An 18,293-nucleotide genomic window follows, 5' to 3' on the forward strand; every position below is an offset into this window, starting at 1 on the left:
AACTGAGCCATCAAGGATTTTCCTCTTTAGGGTAGGCTTTTCTCTTCTACTTGCATTCTACTGACCCCAGGTCCTGCTTCCCTTTCCTCTGTTCTGAAGTCTCAACTTCACTTGTCATCTGAGCACAGGTTCTAGAGCTGACACTGTTTTATTTCAGTGTTAACTTGCCTACATAACCATAATTTGAAATTGTTAGGCAAGGGTGGTGGTAGTTAACTTTGCTCTCCTTATAGATCTGTGTGGTTTTCAAAAAGGATATATGGAGAGATTTGGATTTAGACAGGTACCATCATCCTACAGAAACCTTGAGCCAGGTTTTGTTTTGTTTTTTTAATTTTTGAATTATTTTCTTGACTTACTATGTGTGATCAAAATTTTTACTTTTTGTATTCTGGAACCAAGATATTCTTTGTGGTCTAATATAAAATAGATTTTTATAACTGTCCTATGTGCACTTGAGAACATATATTCTCTATTAATGGATTCAGACTTTGATACAAATCTGTAAGAGCTACTTTACTGATTTTTTTGGTCCACTTAACCTGACTTACGCCGAGACATGTGTTAGTCTTCTATAGATTTTTATAACTGTCCTATGTGCACTTGAGAACATATATTCTCTATTAATGGATTCAGATTTTGATACAAATCTGTAAGAGCTACTTTACTGATTTTTTTGGTCCACTTAACCTGACTTACGCCGAGACATGTGTTAGTCTTCTATAATTAGAGGTTTCTGTTCCTTCTTACCTCTCTAGCAGTTTCTACTTTATGATGTCTATTGATGCGTCATTTGATAAATAGATATGTTTTAAAATCTTTACTGTAAATATAGCCCTTAGCTTTATAAGGGTTATTTTATAATATCCTTCATCTTAATTTTTCAATTAATTCTTTTCAATTAAATTCTGCCTTGTCTAATACTAAGATGATGAATCCTGCTTTCTAAAAACTTTGCATTTATTTGATATGTCTTATACTCTTACTATTTTTATTCATCTATTAACTCCCTTTATACTTTTTACAACTGTATCTTTCATATACAACAATCATTAAGTTGAGCCATACACATGTATTAATACATCTATTTTGCAATGAGATAATGCTTCACCTTCATTTTGTGTGTGTACAGATAAAAATATACAGAATATGTGTTCACATCATTATATGGTCTGCTCTCTTTGCTCTTTTTAGGGTAGATATTTCTTTTAACATTTAGGGGAGTGTTGTATATTTTGTTATCAGGGGTTAACTCTATAATAATAGCTTTATACAATACTCCTCATTTTCCCCTGCCCTTTTTAAGATAGTTAGTTCCCTGCTATTAACAGTAATAAAATTACTAACTTCCTCTTCTCCCCTACCTGGTATTGTAACACTTTAATGAGTGCTTTACATCTAAGTATGTATACTTATTTATAATATGTTTCTGTCCATCAGTCAGCTTCAAGCATTATCGTTTTCCTTATAGCTAATTCCTCTGAAGCAAGTGACCACTATTCTACTTTGCACTTCCCCTCACCTCCTCCTCCCTTTTTCTGTAGATTGTATTATTTCAACATCAGATTATATAACATTTATATACCATTCTATCACTATATTATCATTCCTATCACTATTATGTCTGAAATTCTCCAGTATATTCTTCAAGAAGGGTTCCTAGGAACAACATTCCTTGTTTCATGTTTATAAATGCTTGTTGATGTCCTGAATTCTTAATAGTTTGGTGAGAAATGGAATATTTATTTCCTTGAATTTTTAAAACATGTTGGGCTATTGTTGTTTAGCAGCTAAGTTGTGTCCAACTCTTTTGCAACCCCATGAACTGCAGCCCGCCAGGCTCCTTTGTCAATGGGACTTCCCAGGCAAGAAAACTGGAGTGGGTTGCCATTTTCTTTTCAAGGAGATCTTCCCAACCCAGGGATAGAACCTACATCTCCTGCATTGGCAGGAGGATTCTTTACCACTGAGCTACCAGCATGCTTTGTTAACATCTGACATAAAATGTCACTGCTAAAATAATCTAATCCTATCTGATTTTCTTTCCAAGTTTACTTGGTCTTTTCTCCATGGGTGCAGTCATGGAAGTCAAACTTGTGTCTTAACTAATACAAATTTAAAGTCAAGGAGAATGAGCTTTGTCAATACTACCATGGCATATGAAATGTTAAGAAAAAGAAAAGGAAGACCTAAAATAATTCAGGACAGTGGCAGTGATAGTAGAAAATGAAGAAAGCCATTTGGAGGCTGAAGTTACAAATTATAAAATTGGGCAAAAGGGAGACATAAGAATTTTGTTCTACATCTGAGCCACTGAAAAGCCATTAATCAACATAGGAAACATGAAAGGGGGTAAGTAGTACATAAATTGAGTAGATCTAATTATCAAAAGGCTGTGAGACATGTGTTAAGTGCTTAAGAGAGCAGAACTTTAGAATTAGGGCTCATTTACACAAAAATGAACAGCAGGAACAAGTGAGATTTCAAAGGAAGAAGTAGTGTTTCAATTCCCCTATGCTTTTCAAAAAACCTAAATATATAATAATTTAAAAATTGCCTTGCTTAAGTGAAATATAAGTGTACCATGTGTTTACCTCAGAAGCATTTTCAGTAGTTAATGGACATTCTCATAATTCAAACATCCAATCAATTCCATTGATTAGCTGAAAAGCACAAACTGCAGCAGTCATTTTGATTTTTATAGTTTTTATTTTTTTTTAATTGAAATAGTTAATTTACAATGATGTGTCTTTTTCTGTCACACATAGAATTGATTCAGCTATACATGAATACATTTTTTATTTTCTTTTCCAAAGCAGTTTACATCAGGATATTGAATATAGATAGCTCTCTGAGCTATAAAATGGAATGATCTTTATAAGTTTTAAATATTTTATTTTTAGTCACATTGTTTTATTCCCATAATGGACCTTATTGAATATCAGAAAAATAATGGTAAAACACATCAAATTAATGAAGACTATAGAAATATTTCTGAAAATCTCAAAATGTTCCCCCTAAAGTGATATCTACATAGTCAAAACTAATTACAAAGCCCAGCAAAGTATTTCTGGTACTTCAAAATAAATTTTAAAAGGATGATTATATGCAATATAGTTACAGAGAGGAGAACCTATCACATTTTAATGTTTTTAATAAAGAAGTGCTTGTATTTTCACTTATATATGGAATCTAAAAAATAAAACAAATGTAACAAGGCAGAAACAGACTCACAGATACTATACAAAGAAAAAAACTATTGGTTACCAAAGAGGAGAGGTATGGGTACAAGGCAAAACAGGTGAAGGGGATTAAGAGGTACAAACTGCTAGGCATAAAACTAAAAAGTTACAAGAATGTAATGTACAGCACAGGGAATATGAAACTGAGTCCCCCTAAAACTGAGCTCCTCTGCTGAGTTTATGATTAACCTCTCCAACCAAAACTTTATTCCCTTTCTTGTCCCCACCTGTTCCCCTCAAGATTAAGCAGTATCAAAGAAAAAGGAGGTACTGAAACAAAGCATGTTCCTGGGGGCCCCCCTTGGTACAAAAGCCCCCTCTGTGTTCCCCATTTCTTTGTTTGTAGAAGAAGGCTTTAGTCTTCCAGGCTTTCCCTGAGTTCCAAAGAGCAGGCACAGGCAGTTACTAATTATGGAAATGAGGGAATGCAGAAACAAAGGAAAAGCAGTTAAACAAGAAAAGTAAAGACAATAATTCAGTGATAAAGCAAGAGTCTTAGTTCCTCCTCAAGGGACAGACATAACAATCTGACAGATATCTTTATCAGGAACTAAGCCCCCCACCCAACTCTCCACCCAGGTGGAGGATGGTGACTACATCCTCAAGCACTAGACCCCAGATGAGCTCGGGCCAGAAGGTTGACGATTGAGACTTCTGAAGCATCACTGTTACCTCACTACCAACCAATCAGAAGAAAGTCATGAATTCTGCAGCCCTCACCCTGAAATGTTGTCTTCAAAACCAATCCCCTGAAAACCACCCAGGAGTTTGGCTCTTTTTAACATGAGCTACCCATACTTCTTATTAGGGCCTGCAATAATCGCTGTATTTTCCTTTACCATAGGCAATGTCAATAAATTGGCTTTGCTGTACGGCAGGTGAGCAGACTCACGTTTGGTTCAGAAAAAAAATATAGTCAATATTTTATATTAACTTTGTATGAAGTATTATATATAAAGATATTGAATTGCAATGAACACCTGAAACTATATAATATTTAAGTCAACTCTATTTTAATAATAATATAAAAGAAATGCTTATCATCCATCACTCTAAAACCTTCACTCATAAAACCTTTTGGCATTTTAAAGTACCAAATGCAAGAATTCCAAACAGGTTATGGGAACAATTTTTATTATTGACTTTTTAAAATGCTGTGTTAGCATGTATATCCATGGCTGATTCATGTCAATGTATGGCAAAAACCACTACAATACTGTAAAGTAATTAGCCTCCCACTAATAAAAATAAATGAAAAAAATAAAAAATAATTTAAAAATAAATAAAATGCTGTTAGATAGATTCTAATCTATATTCAGTCACAAAAATATTTAAAAGATGTCATCTAATTTTTTCTTTTATAAACTATGTATCACTTGATAATGGGAAAGAATCTAAATTTGTATATATGAGATTGCGTTAAAAAATAATCTCTAACATCAAAGTTAAATCACTTTTACTTAACATCACTTAACACTGTTCACGTAAAAGTGTTACAACAAACATTTCTATGGATCTTCAGATTATATATTATGAAATCTAGAGAATTATATTCTTCAAACAAAAGTCTGTGGATACTCACCTAATTTGTTATGTTAAAATTACTTATATATAGAACATATTTACGCAATATAGTAAATGTAAACACAGTATTTTGACTTTAAGTTGTGTTAAAAAGAAAATAAAAGAGTAATAAATTTTCTTCAGCAGAAGAGACTGAGAGCAATAAGTTTGGCATCATTTACTGAGACTGGATACTTTCAAGAAAAAAATGGCAAATAGAGCATTATTACTTAAGGGTTCATTTTCATTACCTCTACTGTAGGATCTCATAAACAGACCTCAGAAAAAAAGGATTATGAACCTGTCCTTAGTATTATTCTAATGTATAAAATGGAAAAGAAAAACTTAAGTTCAAGTTTTCTGGAAAGCAGATTAAAAAATTATTTTCCAGTTAGGCTAAAGAAAAAAAAATGGACACGAGTTTGAGTAAACTCAATGGACATGAGTTTGAGTAAACTCTGGGAGTTGATGATGGACAGGGAGATCTGGTGTGCTGCAATCCATGGGGTCGCAGAGTCAGACACGACTGAGCGGCTGAACTCAACTGAAAAAAAAAAAGTGTATCCATACCTCCCAATTGCTGTATTTTTTAAATTTATTCATTCAACAATTATATTTTTGAATATATCCCAAGAACTATTACCATGTTATCCTTACCCAAAGGCTTTCACAAACATTTACTGAGCAGCTACTTTGTGATATTGGTGTTTGTTAACCACCAAACCCTTTGATAGCCTATACAGTTCTCCAGAGCCAAGGACTGGTTCCAAAACTCCCCATAGACACCAAAATTCCTTAGGCACCTAATACCTAAGCCATCAACTCCATAATAAATTACTGATATTTGAACTCTTATGACTTAAGTTTTTAAGATTCATGGATAAAAAAGTAAAATTTTTAAAGAAAATTAATTTTCAATTGTTTATTTTACTGCTGTTTTCCTTGATACTCCTGCCACAAAATAAAAAGCACTGTTGACTTGATTGGGTTACCAGTTTACCTTGAAAAGTGATTTCTAAACTCAAGGCAGTATCTTCGCTCCTTCTCATGAGTATCAAAACGGCTAACGTTAATCATGAAGTATTAGCCTTTTAGCTAGGTTTTCGGATCTGAGATAATTTCCCCCTCAAATGAATAACCAAGCAAGCTTTCTACTTTGGTTTTTAAAAATAATAAAGGGGAGAAGGAGATAATTCCTGCCTCCGTCCTCCCATCTCAAAGAGCTTGGGAGTTAAAAATGTTTTCTTTTACACAAACCTCTGCCTACCCAGGACAAAGCCACCAAGCATGCCAAGGCAAACCCTGAGATTCCCAAATCTTCAGCAGATCGTAATCAGGAAAACCAAGATTTGACAAAATTCTTCCTTCGCTTCCACTGTTTCTGCAAAGGCCATCCACGTTCTAGCTTTTAAACAAACAAACAAAAAAAACCCCGCTGCAGGAGTACCGGCTGTACACTAATGAGTGAAACTGCCCTAACGCAGAACCTGGGGCTCACGGCTTCCAAAGGATGGTCTTAGAGGTTAAGCAAAACACATGAGTAGTCACTCCCTCGCAAACAACAGAAAACGAAGACGTCTCTTTCGACTCGTAAAGATAGTCGTATCTCCCTCTCTCCTCTTCCATTACCAGTCTTGTTCCTTTCTCCATCAGACAACCCTCCTTGTCACTATAGAGGGCTGATGGTCAGAATCTTTCGCAGACAACGATTACTAGACTAGTTCCCTGGAACCCAAGGGATCACCGTTAAAGCATCAGAGTCCACGCCAAGCCCTGACAATAACAAACCAAAGCCTGTGTGTGATCCTAATCACCTCCATCATTTATCTCTTTCCAGCCAGGGCTGAGACTCAGACCAGGAAAACTTTTCCCTTTCAGGGAGGTAAGAAGCTTCCAGGTCTGTTTCCTCAGGCCCCTTCTTTCCTCCATTGCTTCTTCAGGACATCTCTATAGCTTGAGTCGCTAAGGAAGGTTCCAAAGGCCCAGCGGCCCAGTCCCAGCCACACACAAGATGGCAGCCAAGCACCTACCAGAGGAAACAGACGAACCACCCCTCCAGCGATGCCGGCCTCTCAACTGTGGATAGCCGCATTGGTCCAGTCGGAGAGCGCGAGACAACCCGAGAGCTCTGACAGCCAATCGGAAGACGGCGCGCTCAAGCGCCGCCGCGTTGCAGGCTGTACGCGCTCGGAACCTCTGAGGCGTGAACCCGGTGGAGGTGTGCAGTCAATGCGCTAGGGGCTGGGTAGTGGGAGCGGTAGGTGTCCTACTCCTCCCATTTCGGGTTGGAAATATGGGCGGTCCTCCTTACCCGGCTGAGGCGGGGAGGGATTGTTGGCTAAGGTGAGGTTTAGTAAATGGGAAGTACTTCCCGGCCAGGGGGCAGCTGAGGCCGCGGCTTCTCGGCGGCATTGAGTGGGAGAGGAGTCCGACCCGCGGGGAACTCAGCCTCGCCAGCGGGGCGGGCGGAGCGCAGCTCTCGACTGTCGCGGGCTGCGTGGAAAGCGTTAGCTGAGCTAGTGTAACGGCCCTGGGTGGCCCTCCCGAAGCCTCGCTCCAGGACCAGGGAACGCGGCGGAACTCTTGCCGCCTGGATCCCAGCCTTTGCGACCTCCCTTGTCCCTCTTACCTGCGTCCAGTCCCGGGCTGAAGGGGGGGAATCGCGGGCGCCCTGAGTTCTCACCCCCCGCATTTCAGTCTCCTGTAATCCGGTTGCACACGTTCTTGAGAGGTGATTCCTAAAGCAGCTGGGAACCTGAAGCTGTGAAAGGGGCTGCGGAAAATGAACTGCAGTCCAAAATCCAGAAGCAGAACTTGACGATTTAACCACTGACCCATTTCACAGGTAAGACTACAGAAACCCTGAATAAGTAAAATCATTTCCCCAAGATCACAGAGTTGAGAGCAGATGCTCAGAGCTCCTGACTCTAATTAACCACAACCCCATAAGTAGTTATCCCCAATAGGTAGGAAGTAAAATAAGAAACAATATGTAATTGTGCTCATCAGCAAGTGGAATCCTGCAGTGAGTTCTGTGTGTGTTAAGAATGAGGCGGTAGATTAGAAGGATCAAAAAACGGGCTCAGAAACCAGGCTGCTTGGTTCCTTAGTTTGTCTTTGCTATTTACAGTGTAATATCTTTAGCTTCTTTGTGAGAAAAACCAGGCATGCTACAGTTTGTCCCTCGTGATTGTTATGCAGGTTAATAAGAACAGGGGAAGTGTTTAGAAGCCTGCCTGACACATGGTTTATACTCAATAAATATTCATTACTGTCATCCCTGTTAAAACATAACGGAAGAAAGAGTCACAGTTTCACAAAAGCCTATTGGTGAAAACGAACCATAAATCGAAGCGAATCAGTATTTTTCTGCCAAAATGAAAAAGTGAGAAGGGGGGAAAATATGAACAAATTTTTAAGTACTGTTACAATCTAAAGTTAAATTGGTAGTCTCTGGATGATGAGATTATGAATGATTTAAATTTTCTTCTCTGTGCTTTACAATATTCTGCAAATTTACTGAAGAAAACCTTTTTTGTGATTACTAACATATTTGGCCTCTTTCATGTCTTCTTTATTTACCGTGTTTCTGTTCGTATCTTTTGTATCTTGTATTTTTCCATTTTTCTTTGAGTTTAGCCCCAAGTTTTCTTTGTTCTGTTTTCTTTTTCATATTGTTCTTTTTACATTTTTTAAAATTAATTTTTATTGGAGGATAGTTGCTTTCCAAAGTGTTACCTTTATATTTTTAATGCAATTCATACATTTAATTCGTATTGATATCCTCTCTACAAAGAACTTAGTATGATTTACTTTACTTTCTCTAATCTTAGAACAATCCCCTTCTGTCCCTCCTCCAAAAAGAACGTTAATTTCCTGTGGTTTTATCTTCTAGCATTATTTCATTTGTCATTAAAACCCACTTTTAATCTGTTTTTATGTAGCATTAATGTGTTTTATTTATGTATTTGCTCACTTTTGCTTCTTTTACCTCAGTACTTCCTTCTAGGTTAGGTTTTTTTTTTTTTTTTTTTTTAGGTTAGTTTTTATTAATGAAGTACTTCTTCATTTCTTTCAGAGTCTCTGAATGGCTCTTTGAGTGTCTGTAAGAGTTTTTGTCTTTTTTTTTTTTTTAAACTCTTACTATTGAAACATAACGTGGCTGAAATAGTATTCTGGATTCAGACTTATTTTCCCTTAATATTTTGCATCGACATTTCTGATGAGAAGTCTGATTACCAGTTTGATAAATGTTCATTTTAGATCATCTAGATTTTCTGAAAGTTTCTGAGACTTTGTCTTTATTCTTGATATTCTGAAGTTTACCCATGGTTTGTCTAGTGGTGTGTATTAATAAGTTTATTTTGTAACTCAGTGGACCCTTAGTGGCCTATGTGTTTCCAGTTATAAGAATTTTTTGGTCATTATTACCTTGTCTTCTGTCTACTTACCCCTCTTTTTGTCAGTTCTTTGCTCTATATTCTGAGTGAATTACTCAACTTCGTCTCCTAGCTTACTAACTGGCTCTTCATCTGAATCTATGTTACTATGACTGTTAATTATTGAGTTTATTTAACAACTACTTTTATATCCAAGATATCCAGTTAATTATTTTTCAGAATTGTATGTTATTTCATAGATGAGGCTTCCTTCATTAGCTCTTTGATATTAAATACAATACTATTTGTTTTAAAACTATTTTCAGGACGCTCTGTTAATCCTCTTGAATTCAATTCAGTTCATCAGTTTGGTGGGCTTGTTGAGTGTCTTCCATGGTGTAACTTTTTTCAGATGTTTGATGACTCTTGGTTGTATATACTCATCTCCTCTGAGAGGATCTTCTCTTTATTTTGCCATGATACATTTGTGGTTGGCATTATCTTTGCAACTTCCCATCTGTTGCCTTTCCACAGAGAGGTCCCACAGACTCAGTCTGTAGATAATTTCCTCTTTATTTTCAGCATGATTCTATATTTTTAATTAAAAAAATTAAGATTTCTGTGAATTTGGTGTGGGAGTAGGAGAAGAATTTATCATATGTTGACTAACATCCTGAGACTAAAATTGCTGACCTCTTTTTGACCCTGAGTTCCACCTCTAGGTGTATATCTTAAAGAAATAATCAGAGATAGGCATAAAGTATATTCCATCATTATTTATTGTATTGGAAAACCAGAAATAATCTAAATGTCTGATATAGAGGTTTACTTAACTTACTACATTTTAATTGTTAAAATTCTTTAGTATAATTTAACTTATGGATTATTGACCAAAGTACATTGTACAATCACTTAAAAGGTCATATTATAGGAAAACATTAATGATGAGAGAAAGTACAAGATATATTATCAATGAAAGATTATAAAAATTTATATATACTAAAATTCAATTTTGTTTTTAAAGTATATATACTGAAAGAATAATAATGACTGTTAGCATTTATTGAGTCCTTTGTAATATGCTGGGTATTATTCTAAGGGATTAAGTCAGCCTCACAACAGTCTTTTGAAGTGGTTAACATGATTAGCCCCATTTAAAAGTTTTTAAAGCTTTATGAAATGGAGATAGTTTATATTAATTAACATATTTTAAATAGGTAATTTTGAATTTTTCTATAATATTCATAATATTGATATTTTACATGTTTTTCCAGTTAATATGTATTCTTTTTTCATAATAGTTCGTGCTATTTTAAAAGATAGAGCTATTGTTACAACAACCCTTTTTTTCTGATATATTTTATTATTTTCAAATATGCCATTTACCATTCCTTATTGTTTTCCTTACAGAATGTTTGATGTATTCATGGACCAAAAGATGAAGATGATTTTTGTTTTTAAAAAGATATTGTTGATGATCTGATACAACTGTATGTGTTCGCTTGATAAAGATTCATGGAGTGATCATTAAGTTGGACTAGTAATCATTTCTGAAAGTTTCTTCAAGCACAGTTTAAAATTCAAGTGTCAACGAATATTCGGCTTAAAACAGTATAATGATATATTTTCTCTGAGTACTGCAAATTTCAGAAACCACAGTTGGATTCCAGTTATATTCTACAATCAAAGTGATTCAATTCTTTGATAAAGTTAATTTCGAAGAATTTTATGTTTGTAAACAGCACCAAAAGATGGGAGAAAAAAATGGTAGGTTGAAAAACCATTGTTAAACTTTATGTTTAAAAGTATATAGACTACTTAATGAAGTTGAATTGTCGAATTTTCAAGTTTTTTCATTGCATGTGACTTTCCTGAATTACAATTAAGGATTTATTCTCATGGAACAACAGTTTTGACTCTTTATAATTAATTGTGTATCTGTAATGCTTAGTCAGTACTTTAATGTACTTTTAAAAAATATACTTTATTTTTTTAGAAAACTTTCAGCTTTACAGAAAAATTGAAAGGCTGGTACAGAGTTCCCTGCACCCAGTTCTGCCTATGTTTAAAATCTAACATTTGGCTGATACATTTGTTACAGTTATTGTTACTGACACATTATTGTTAACTAAAGTCCATAGTTTATTCTTATTTCCTTACATGATGTCTTTTTCTATTCCAGGGTCCCATTCAGGATACCACATTACATTTACTTGTCATGTCTCCTTAGGGTCCTCATGGATATAACAGTTTCTCAGACATTTCTTGTTTTTGTAAGATTTTGTATCCAAGTGTCTTATAAGATGCCCCTCTATTGGAATTATTGAGTGGTATTTTTTTTTCTCATGATTAGACCTGGGGTTGTTTTTTGGGGGGAGGAAGACCATAGAGATAAAGTGTCATTTTTTACCAAATGATGTCAAGGGTACGTGGTATCAACATGATTTCTCGCCTGTTGATATTGAGCTTGATCACCTGGCTGACATCGTGTTCAGTGATTTTTCCACTGTAAATTAATGCTCTCTTTTCCCCTCCATTTCCCTACTTACTCTTTGACAGGAGATCACTACGTGCAGCCTATACTTCCAGAGTGGAAAGTCATACTCCTCCTCTTTGAGAGCAGGATACTCACACTATTATTCAAAATACTTCTGCAAGGGAGATTGGTCTCCTCTCCCCAATATATGTATTTACTCAGTCATGTATTTATATCAGTATAGATTCATGGATACATATTTTATATTTTGGGTTATAATCCAGTACTTTTTAATTTTGTTACTCAAATTATCCCAGGATTGGGCATTTGGAGCTCTTTCAGTGAGTCTCCTCCCCCTTTGACATACCCCATCAGGGCAGGTGGTTTTTGTTTTGTTCTTCGTTTTTGGTTTTTAGCACTTTCTTATTTTCTGTTACTAAAAGATGCTCCAAGTTCATCTCATGTATTTCCTGCCATCCTCCTAGAATGAGCTGTTTCTTGAATAGCCTACCTGGTTCCTTTTTTTGGAGAATTGTATTACAAACCAAGATCTGGGCAATAGGTGTGTTTGTTGCTCTTGGGGTGTCTTGATTATAGGCTCTCTCAACTGACAGAGCAAGGTATATATAAATTGTATTTACACATATCTATAAATATTTCTGTATGTAACCATCTCTAACTATATTTAGTTAAACATGAGTTTATACTGATGTTTCTGGCTCTAATCCATTACCATATGGGTATGCTAAGCTAGTCTCCTTGCTTATCTGTAAATTCCCATTATCTGTTATGGACTTATTTATTTGCTTAATTCCAATATATATGTACAGCAGTATCAGAAGTATAAACTCATTCCGAAGTGAGAAGCCTCAGTGCTTGTGCAAGTTCCTTTTGCCTGTAGTTTTACAGAGTCCACTTATTTCCAAAGTTGTTTCAATCAGCATCTTTTCCACCCAGCCCTTCAGCAAAGTTGAGTATACATGCTTTCGTGGGATCCCTGATCTCTTAAATGATATTACGTGCATTAAGCTTCCCTCTTTGTGCTTTCAAGTACTGTGGGTTTTGATGAATGCGTAATGTCATGTATACACCATTACAGTATCATACAGAACAGTTTCACCACCCTTTAACATATGTGTAGTAGGTGAATTGTTATACAGATTATAGTACCTATTTCACTGGAGAGTTATCTAGGCCAGTGGTTTCAAGCCTTCTTTTGATTTCAGGACTACTTTATACTCTTAAAAGTATTTAAAACCCTCAATAGCTTTTGTTTATGTGGTTCATATCTGTTTATATTTACTGTATTAAGAAATTGAGAAGCTTCAAAAATGGTAATTGACCTATATTTTTAAAATAATAAACCCAACATGTTAATATAAATTACGTGAGAGAGAACTATTTTCTGAAACAAAAAAATTAGTGAGAAAACCACTGCTTTTTATTTTTACGAATCTCTGATAGTTGGCTTAATAGAAGAGAGATTCTCATATCTGCTTCTGCCTTCAGTCTGTTGTGATATGAGGCTTTGGTGTAAATATATAAAGAAAATGAAGCTTCACACAGACAAGAAGTTGGAAAAAGGAAGAATATTTTAATAGCCTCTCAGATAATCGTGGAAATTTTTCTTTGATACAGCTACAAAACTCAACAAGTAATCATTCCTTCAAGGTTAGTTATAGTGTGGAATCTGAATTCATATCAGTGTGCTTTCTTTACACTGTTACATTAAAATCCATTGATTTGTCTTGCACTTTGAATAGGTCTCGGAGAAGGCAATGGCACCCCACTCCAGTACTCTTCTTGCCTGGAAAATCCCATGGACGGAGGAGCCTGGTAGGCTGCAGTCCATGGGGTTGCAAAGAGTCAGACATGACTGAGCGACTTCACTTTCACTTTTCACTTTCATGCATTGGAGAAGGAAATGGCAACCCACTCCAGTGTTCTTGCCTGGAGAATCCCAGGGATGGGGTCGCACAGAGTCGGACACAACTGAAGTGACTTAGCAGTAGCAGTTGAATGGGTCTCTTACACAGGTATGATTTTATAACATGCATTGGCCACTTGGAAAACATTGATGCAATGAATTATGCAGATTTTTCCAAATGTTGACACATTTAATCACAATATTTTAAAATTACATTTGTTAATATTGCTATCAATCATCAGAAAATGATGAATTAGTGAGAACCTTTCAAATTTACCATGGCAGATGCAAGTTTTCTAAATTTTCAATTTTAATTTGAAAATTAAAGTAGCTTGAATTTTATCATTAGCCATGACTGCCATTAGTTTTGTCCTTCAAGTTTGAGAAAATGTGTACCAAACACCCAGTCAGAAAACCATTATTTTTATTAGTATTTCTTTTAAGGAAAAATGGTTTTCCATGGGAGAAGAAGAAAGCTAGTTTATCTTACAACTCAAAATGATCTCACTAGTGTTTTTCATTGAAAGAGCCATTGTACTGTGGTAATTACTTATGTTGCTTTATCAAGGACCTTAAGTGAAATTGGTGAGAAACAGTACAATACGGTGGTAGTTTGGTGCAACTGCCTTGATTCACACTAAGGCTCCAGCACTTTTATTCACCAGAGCTTTTGAACTATCAGCTAATGTCAATATAGGGAAGAAAAAGGCAAATAATATCTTGTATTACTGTTAAAATAGTTTGACCTAGTGTATTGTCTGAAAGGATTTGTGCTATGCTGTGCTTAGTTGCTCAGTCATGTCCAACTCTTTGCGACCCATGGACTATAGCCCCCCAGGCTCCTCTATCCATGGGGATTCTCTAGGCAAGAATACTGGAGTGGGTTGCCATTCCCTTCTCCAGGATATCGTCCTCACCCAGGGATCAAACCCAGGTGTCCTGTATTGCAGGTGGATTCTTTACCATCTGAGCCACCAGGGAAGCCCCACCAGCCGAGAATTCGTAGACTGTACTTTACTGATAACAGGCTCAAAGGTGTCTAGGGATTCTCTGGACCACTGCCCTGAAGCTCTTCAAGGAATGGATGGAGAAATATAAATACATACATATACATGTACCTAGGTCATTATCAATGTATTTACTAAGCACTCCATAAATATTCATCTGCTAAATGACCTCAGGTCAACGTGATTCATGAGCATTGCCTATTTACAAAGACTTTCTGTCTCATGTGAGATTGGAAGACATATAGTATAACTATGTAGTTTACTTGTCTTCCTTCTTTGCAAAGGTGCCGTACCTCTTGCTTCATGATTATGTTCTTGCAATAAATCTTAGTATCTAGCTGAATAATGGAGCAAACTTGGACAGACAGTGGAGCTGTAAGATGATCTTCATTTCTAGAGGCAAGTAGCAGTAGTATTAGTTTACTGATTTGAGTTTCAGCTCAAGTATCTGCTGCTATATTCCTTCTCAGTCTCCATGTTTCCTTTTTCTTATTCTCATCACTTACATGTTGATGTTTTACAGAAAACCCTTCTCGTTCTTCACATTCTCTCTAATCACATCTCCTCTGTGGCTTCAGTCAAGAATTTTTGTATTCTTGACTCCAAAATTAACTTGTATATCTGGACCAGATCTTACTCTGGAACCTACGTATCCTCTTTACCTAACGCTGCTTGAATTTCTCACTTGTTGCTCTACTTTATTCCCTATTGCAAATAATACCAGTATTACACATATGGTTGACCAAATCAGAAACATAGAAATCAGTCTTGACTCCCTTTCCCACTGCCCTGTGAGTGATATTCTTAAAAACAAACATAATGATAAGACATAATGATAAGATGCTTAAACCACTTAAGTGGCTCCCCATTGCCTTCCATATAAAAATAAGATTGCTTAGCATGGCACGCAAGGCCCTCCATGTCACAGCCCCTACCTTTCTCTAAGACATCATTTCTCATCCCTTTTGCCTTTTCACATTGTGGTGGTTTTGGTTTTTTTTTTCAAGTGTTGAAACCTTTGAACTGTGCTTTGGGGAGTTAAAAGTAGGCTTAGTCTTGTGTAGTACACGACAGGCCAGAGAGTCTACAGGGAAGCAGTGCTCCTCCTGAGGCTGCTGGAGAGCGGCGGCCCTCATTAGCCAGAGGTCCCCTTTGGGTAAGATGGCTCCCAGGGAGAGTTGGGACTTTGAAGTCTAAGCCTCCTTTGAAGAATTCCCCACCGTTACTCTCTCGGAGGTTCTGGGTTTAATTTTTATGAAGGAAAATGTATTTTTGGGTGAACTTACTGTGCTGTCTGCTCATTAATCCTCCCAGTGGCTTCTCAAGTGACCTGTCTGCAGTGCAGTTATTATGTGCCTCCTTTGCTTAAGGCCCTATTCATTTTAAGCATTTTATACATTAATGTTATCTATTTTAGAAATAATTTGTGTTTAACATTTTAGGTATTTTTGTTACTTTTAAACATGGTGTGAGATTTGACTTTTGTCAGTTTATTTTCATGGCATTTCTCATATTTCTGTTTTCAACTGTGAAAGGATGGAAATTTTTGATTACAGTGTTAGTTTGCTGAGCATCTGAAATGTTGGTTTATCTATATAACTTTATAAAGGCTTTAAACATTATTTTGCCTCACGTCACTGTGAACAAAAAAAATGTTGCCTGCCATTTCAGAAAATAGTGAGTGCTGTCTGCCATCAAGCCAACATCTACATCTGCCCCAAGTGGCACTCCCTGAGGAGAATTCAGAAGGTAGAAAAACTAGATACTGACGGTAGATAGTTAAGATGCATATCTGAAGAATAATTTCAATGAGCCCAGACTCTTGTATCTCCCTAGGCATAAAAAAGCACTAACATCATTAAATTGAGACATCTGTTCTTTGTGATCGGCAGTAATCATTCGATCTTTAAGTACATGTTTTATTTTTTCCTCTCAGCAAAAACTGTTTATCCTGACTCCTCCCTTACCTCTTGGGAGGTGTTTCTCAGAGCTATCACAGAGGCTCTCTCCCAGACTGCAGTCCTCAGTAGGTCCCAAATAAAACATAATTCGCAGCTTTTAGATTGTTCGCTTTTCTTCAGTCAACGTAACTATTAAAAAGTTGATAGCAAAGGTATTTTTAAAAGCATTAGTGTCAGACGTTTCGTTATTTCAACAGTCGTTGGGATGTTTCATTCTGAAACCATCCACTTGCATACTCATTGGAGGTTATGTCCTTGAAAAATTTTAAAGGTATAGTTGTCTATAAGTACACCTGCTTCCACCCCAGAATGAAATCATTCCTTCTGTTTTCCAGTCAAGAAATAGTTTCACTAGTTTTCAACACTTTTTTTTTTTTTTAATTAGCAGAAATAAGGGAGATGGCTAGGTTATCTTTGTTTTTCATTCTTTCTAAAGAGACAGTGACCGAGTACTCCAGTGGCTAGGCCTCCACACTTCCACTGCCAAGGACCCAGGTTCAGTCCCTGGTCAGGGAACTAAGATCATGTGGCCAAAAGAGAAAAGAAGAAACAGTGACGAAAATGTTTTTCCTGAAAGAAAGTAATAACCCAATTAAATCTTGATTTTATTTAGAAACCAAGTGGATTTTTAATGGCATGTGCTTTAGGAAAGTTACAGTCTATGTCTGTTGAGCTCTTAGGCTATTCACTTATTTTTTCTTTAGGTGATGCAGAAACTTTCTGGATGGAGCTGGAAGATGATGGGAAAGTGGATTTCATATTTGAACAAGTGCAAAATGTGCTGCAATCACTGAAACAAAAGATCAAAGATGGGTCTGCCACAAATAAAGGTATGAAGCAGTAAGAACTTTCAACACATTTAATGCTAAATATTACCCACTGGCAATACAGTTTAGTTCTATTTCCAGTATTGCTATTTGTTTTAAAAGTCAAAATATTTTCTTTTGTTTTCTAAGAACTTGACATCAGTTCTGTTTGCTTTTTTTGTGTATATGCTCTGCTTCTATAAAAACTCATTTTTCTCATACTATGAACATTTGTAAAAGTGGATGAAGATGATTATTTTGAATAATAAATAATAAATAAATAAATCTCTCTTTATCTCAGGCTACTTTTCTCTCCCTCATTTTATCTTTATGCGGGGGTGGAGGGGGTGTATTGCAAAACTAGTGTGTGCTCCTTGTAGAACATTTGGTACATACAGAAAAATATAGCAGATTATCCATCACCCAATCTTTCAGAGACAGCTTAGACATAATGGATATGTTTTGCCTGCTTTAAACAGGATTTGCCTTAGTAGTCTTCAGAAGGCAAACCTTGGGTTTTACATCGGCAGGCAGTTCAGTCATCCAGGTTTTTATTTTTTCTGTTTATTTGTCTTCAGCCCAGGTAGCTGTAGAATATAGACTTTTATATGGAAACTTCCTTCATTCCATCAGAATATATGATTTTCAAGCAAAATTTCCCCCCTCCTATTCTTTGTTTTCCCCAGGATATTCTTAATTCTTTTTGGATATTCTATGACATTAATCAGTTGTGTGTTTGTCTACAAAATTAATACTGTCTTTCATTTTAATATTCTCATTCCTTCATGACTCTGATATATCTAGGTTTGAATTCAGTTCTACCTCTTCTGTCTGATTGACCTGAAGTGAACAGCTTAACCTCTAAGCTTCAATTTCTTTGTCTTTAAAGTAGATACTCATAAAAACCTCTCAGAGGAGTTACGAAGATTGAA

At 36.1% G+C, this 18,293-nt stretch overlaps 2 protein-coding genes across 9 annotated transcripts in view; one reads left to right on the forward strand and one right to left on the reverse strand.

Annotated features, from left to right (window-relative positions):
- Window positions 1-6,955, reverse strand: part of CAB39L (calcium binding protein 39 like) — a 90,138-nt gene extending 83,183 nt beyond the window's left edge. For all 3 annotated transcript variants that reach the window (XM_043478314.1, XM_043478312.1, XM_043478311.1), the window contains exon 1: window positions 6,836-6,955. The gene's annotated coding sequence lies outside the window, so the exon portion shown is untranslated. The remainder of the gene's footprint in view (window positions 1-6,835) is intronic.
- A 2-nt stretch (window positions 6,956-6,957) lies between these two features.
- The window catches only part of LOC122447612 (PHD finger protein 11), an 80,637-nt gene continuing 69,301 nt past the window's right edge, over window positions 6,958-18,293 (forward strand). Inside the window, exons 1-4 of one of the 6 annotated variants that reach the window (XM_043478302.1) lie at window positions 6,958-7,062; window positions 7,503-7,650; window positions 10,595-10,951; window positions 17,260-17,385. In XM_043478302.1, the coding sequence (XP_043334237.1) occupies window positions 10,936-10,951; window positions 17,260-17,385 (142 nt within the window). In that variant the 5' untranslated portion in view covers window positions 6,958-7,062; window positions 7,503-7,650; window positions 10,595-10,935. Of the gene's footprint in view, window positions 7,651-10,594; window positions 10,952-13,560; window positions 13,697-17,259; window positions 17,386-18,293 lie in introns of those variants that run through there. The other 5 variants (XM_043478303.1, XM_043478305.1, XM_043478301.1 and 2 more) reach the window with 5 other exon arrangements.

This window comes from Cervus canadensis, chromosome 9 (genome assembly GCF_019320065.1).
Source record: "Cervus canadensis isolate Bull #8, Minnesota chromosome 9, ASM1932006v1, whole genome shotgun sequence".
In the NCBI taxonomy this organism is placed as follows: Eukaryota; Metazoa; Chordata; class Mammalia; order Artiodactyla; family Cervidae; genus Cervus; species Cervus canadensis.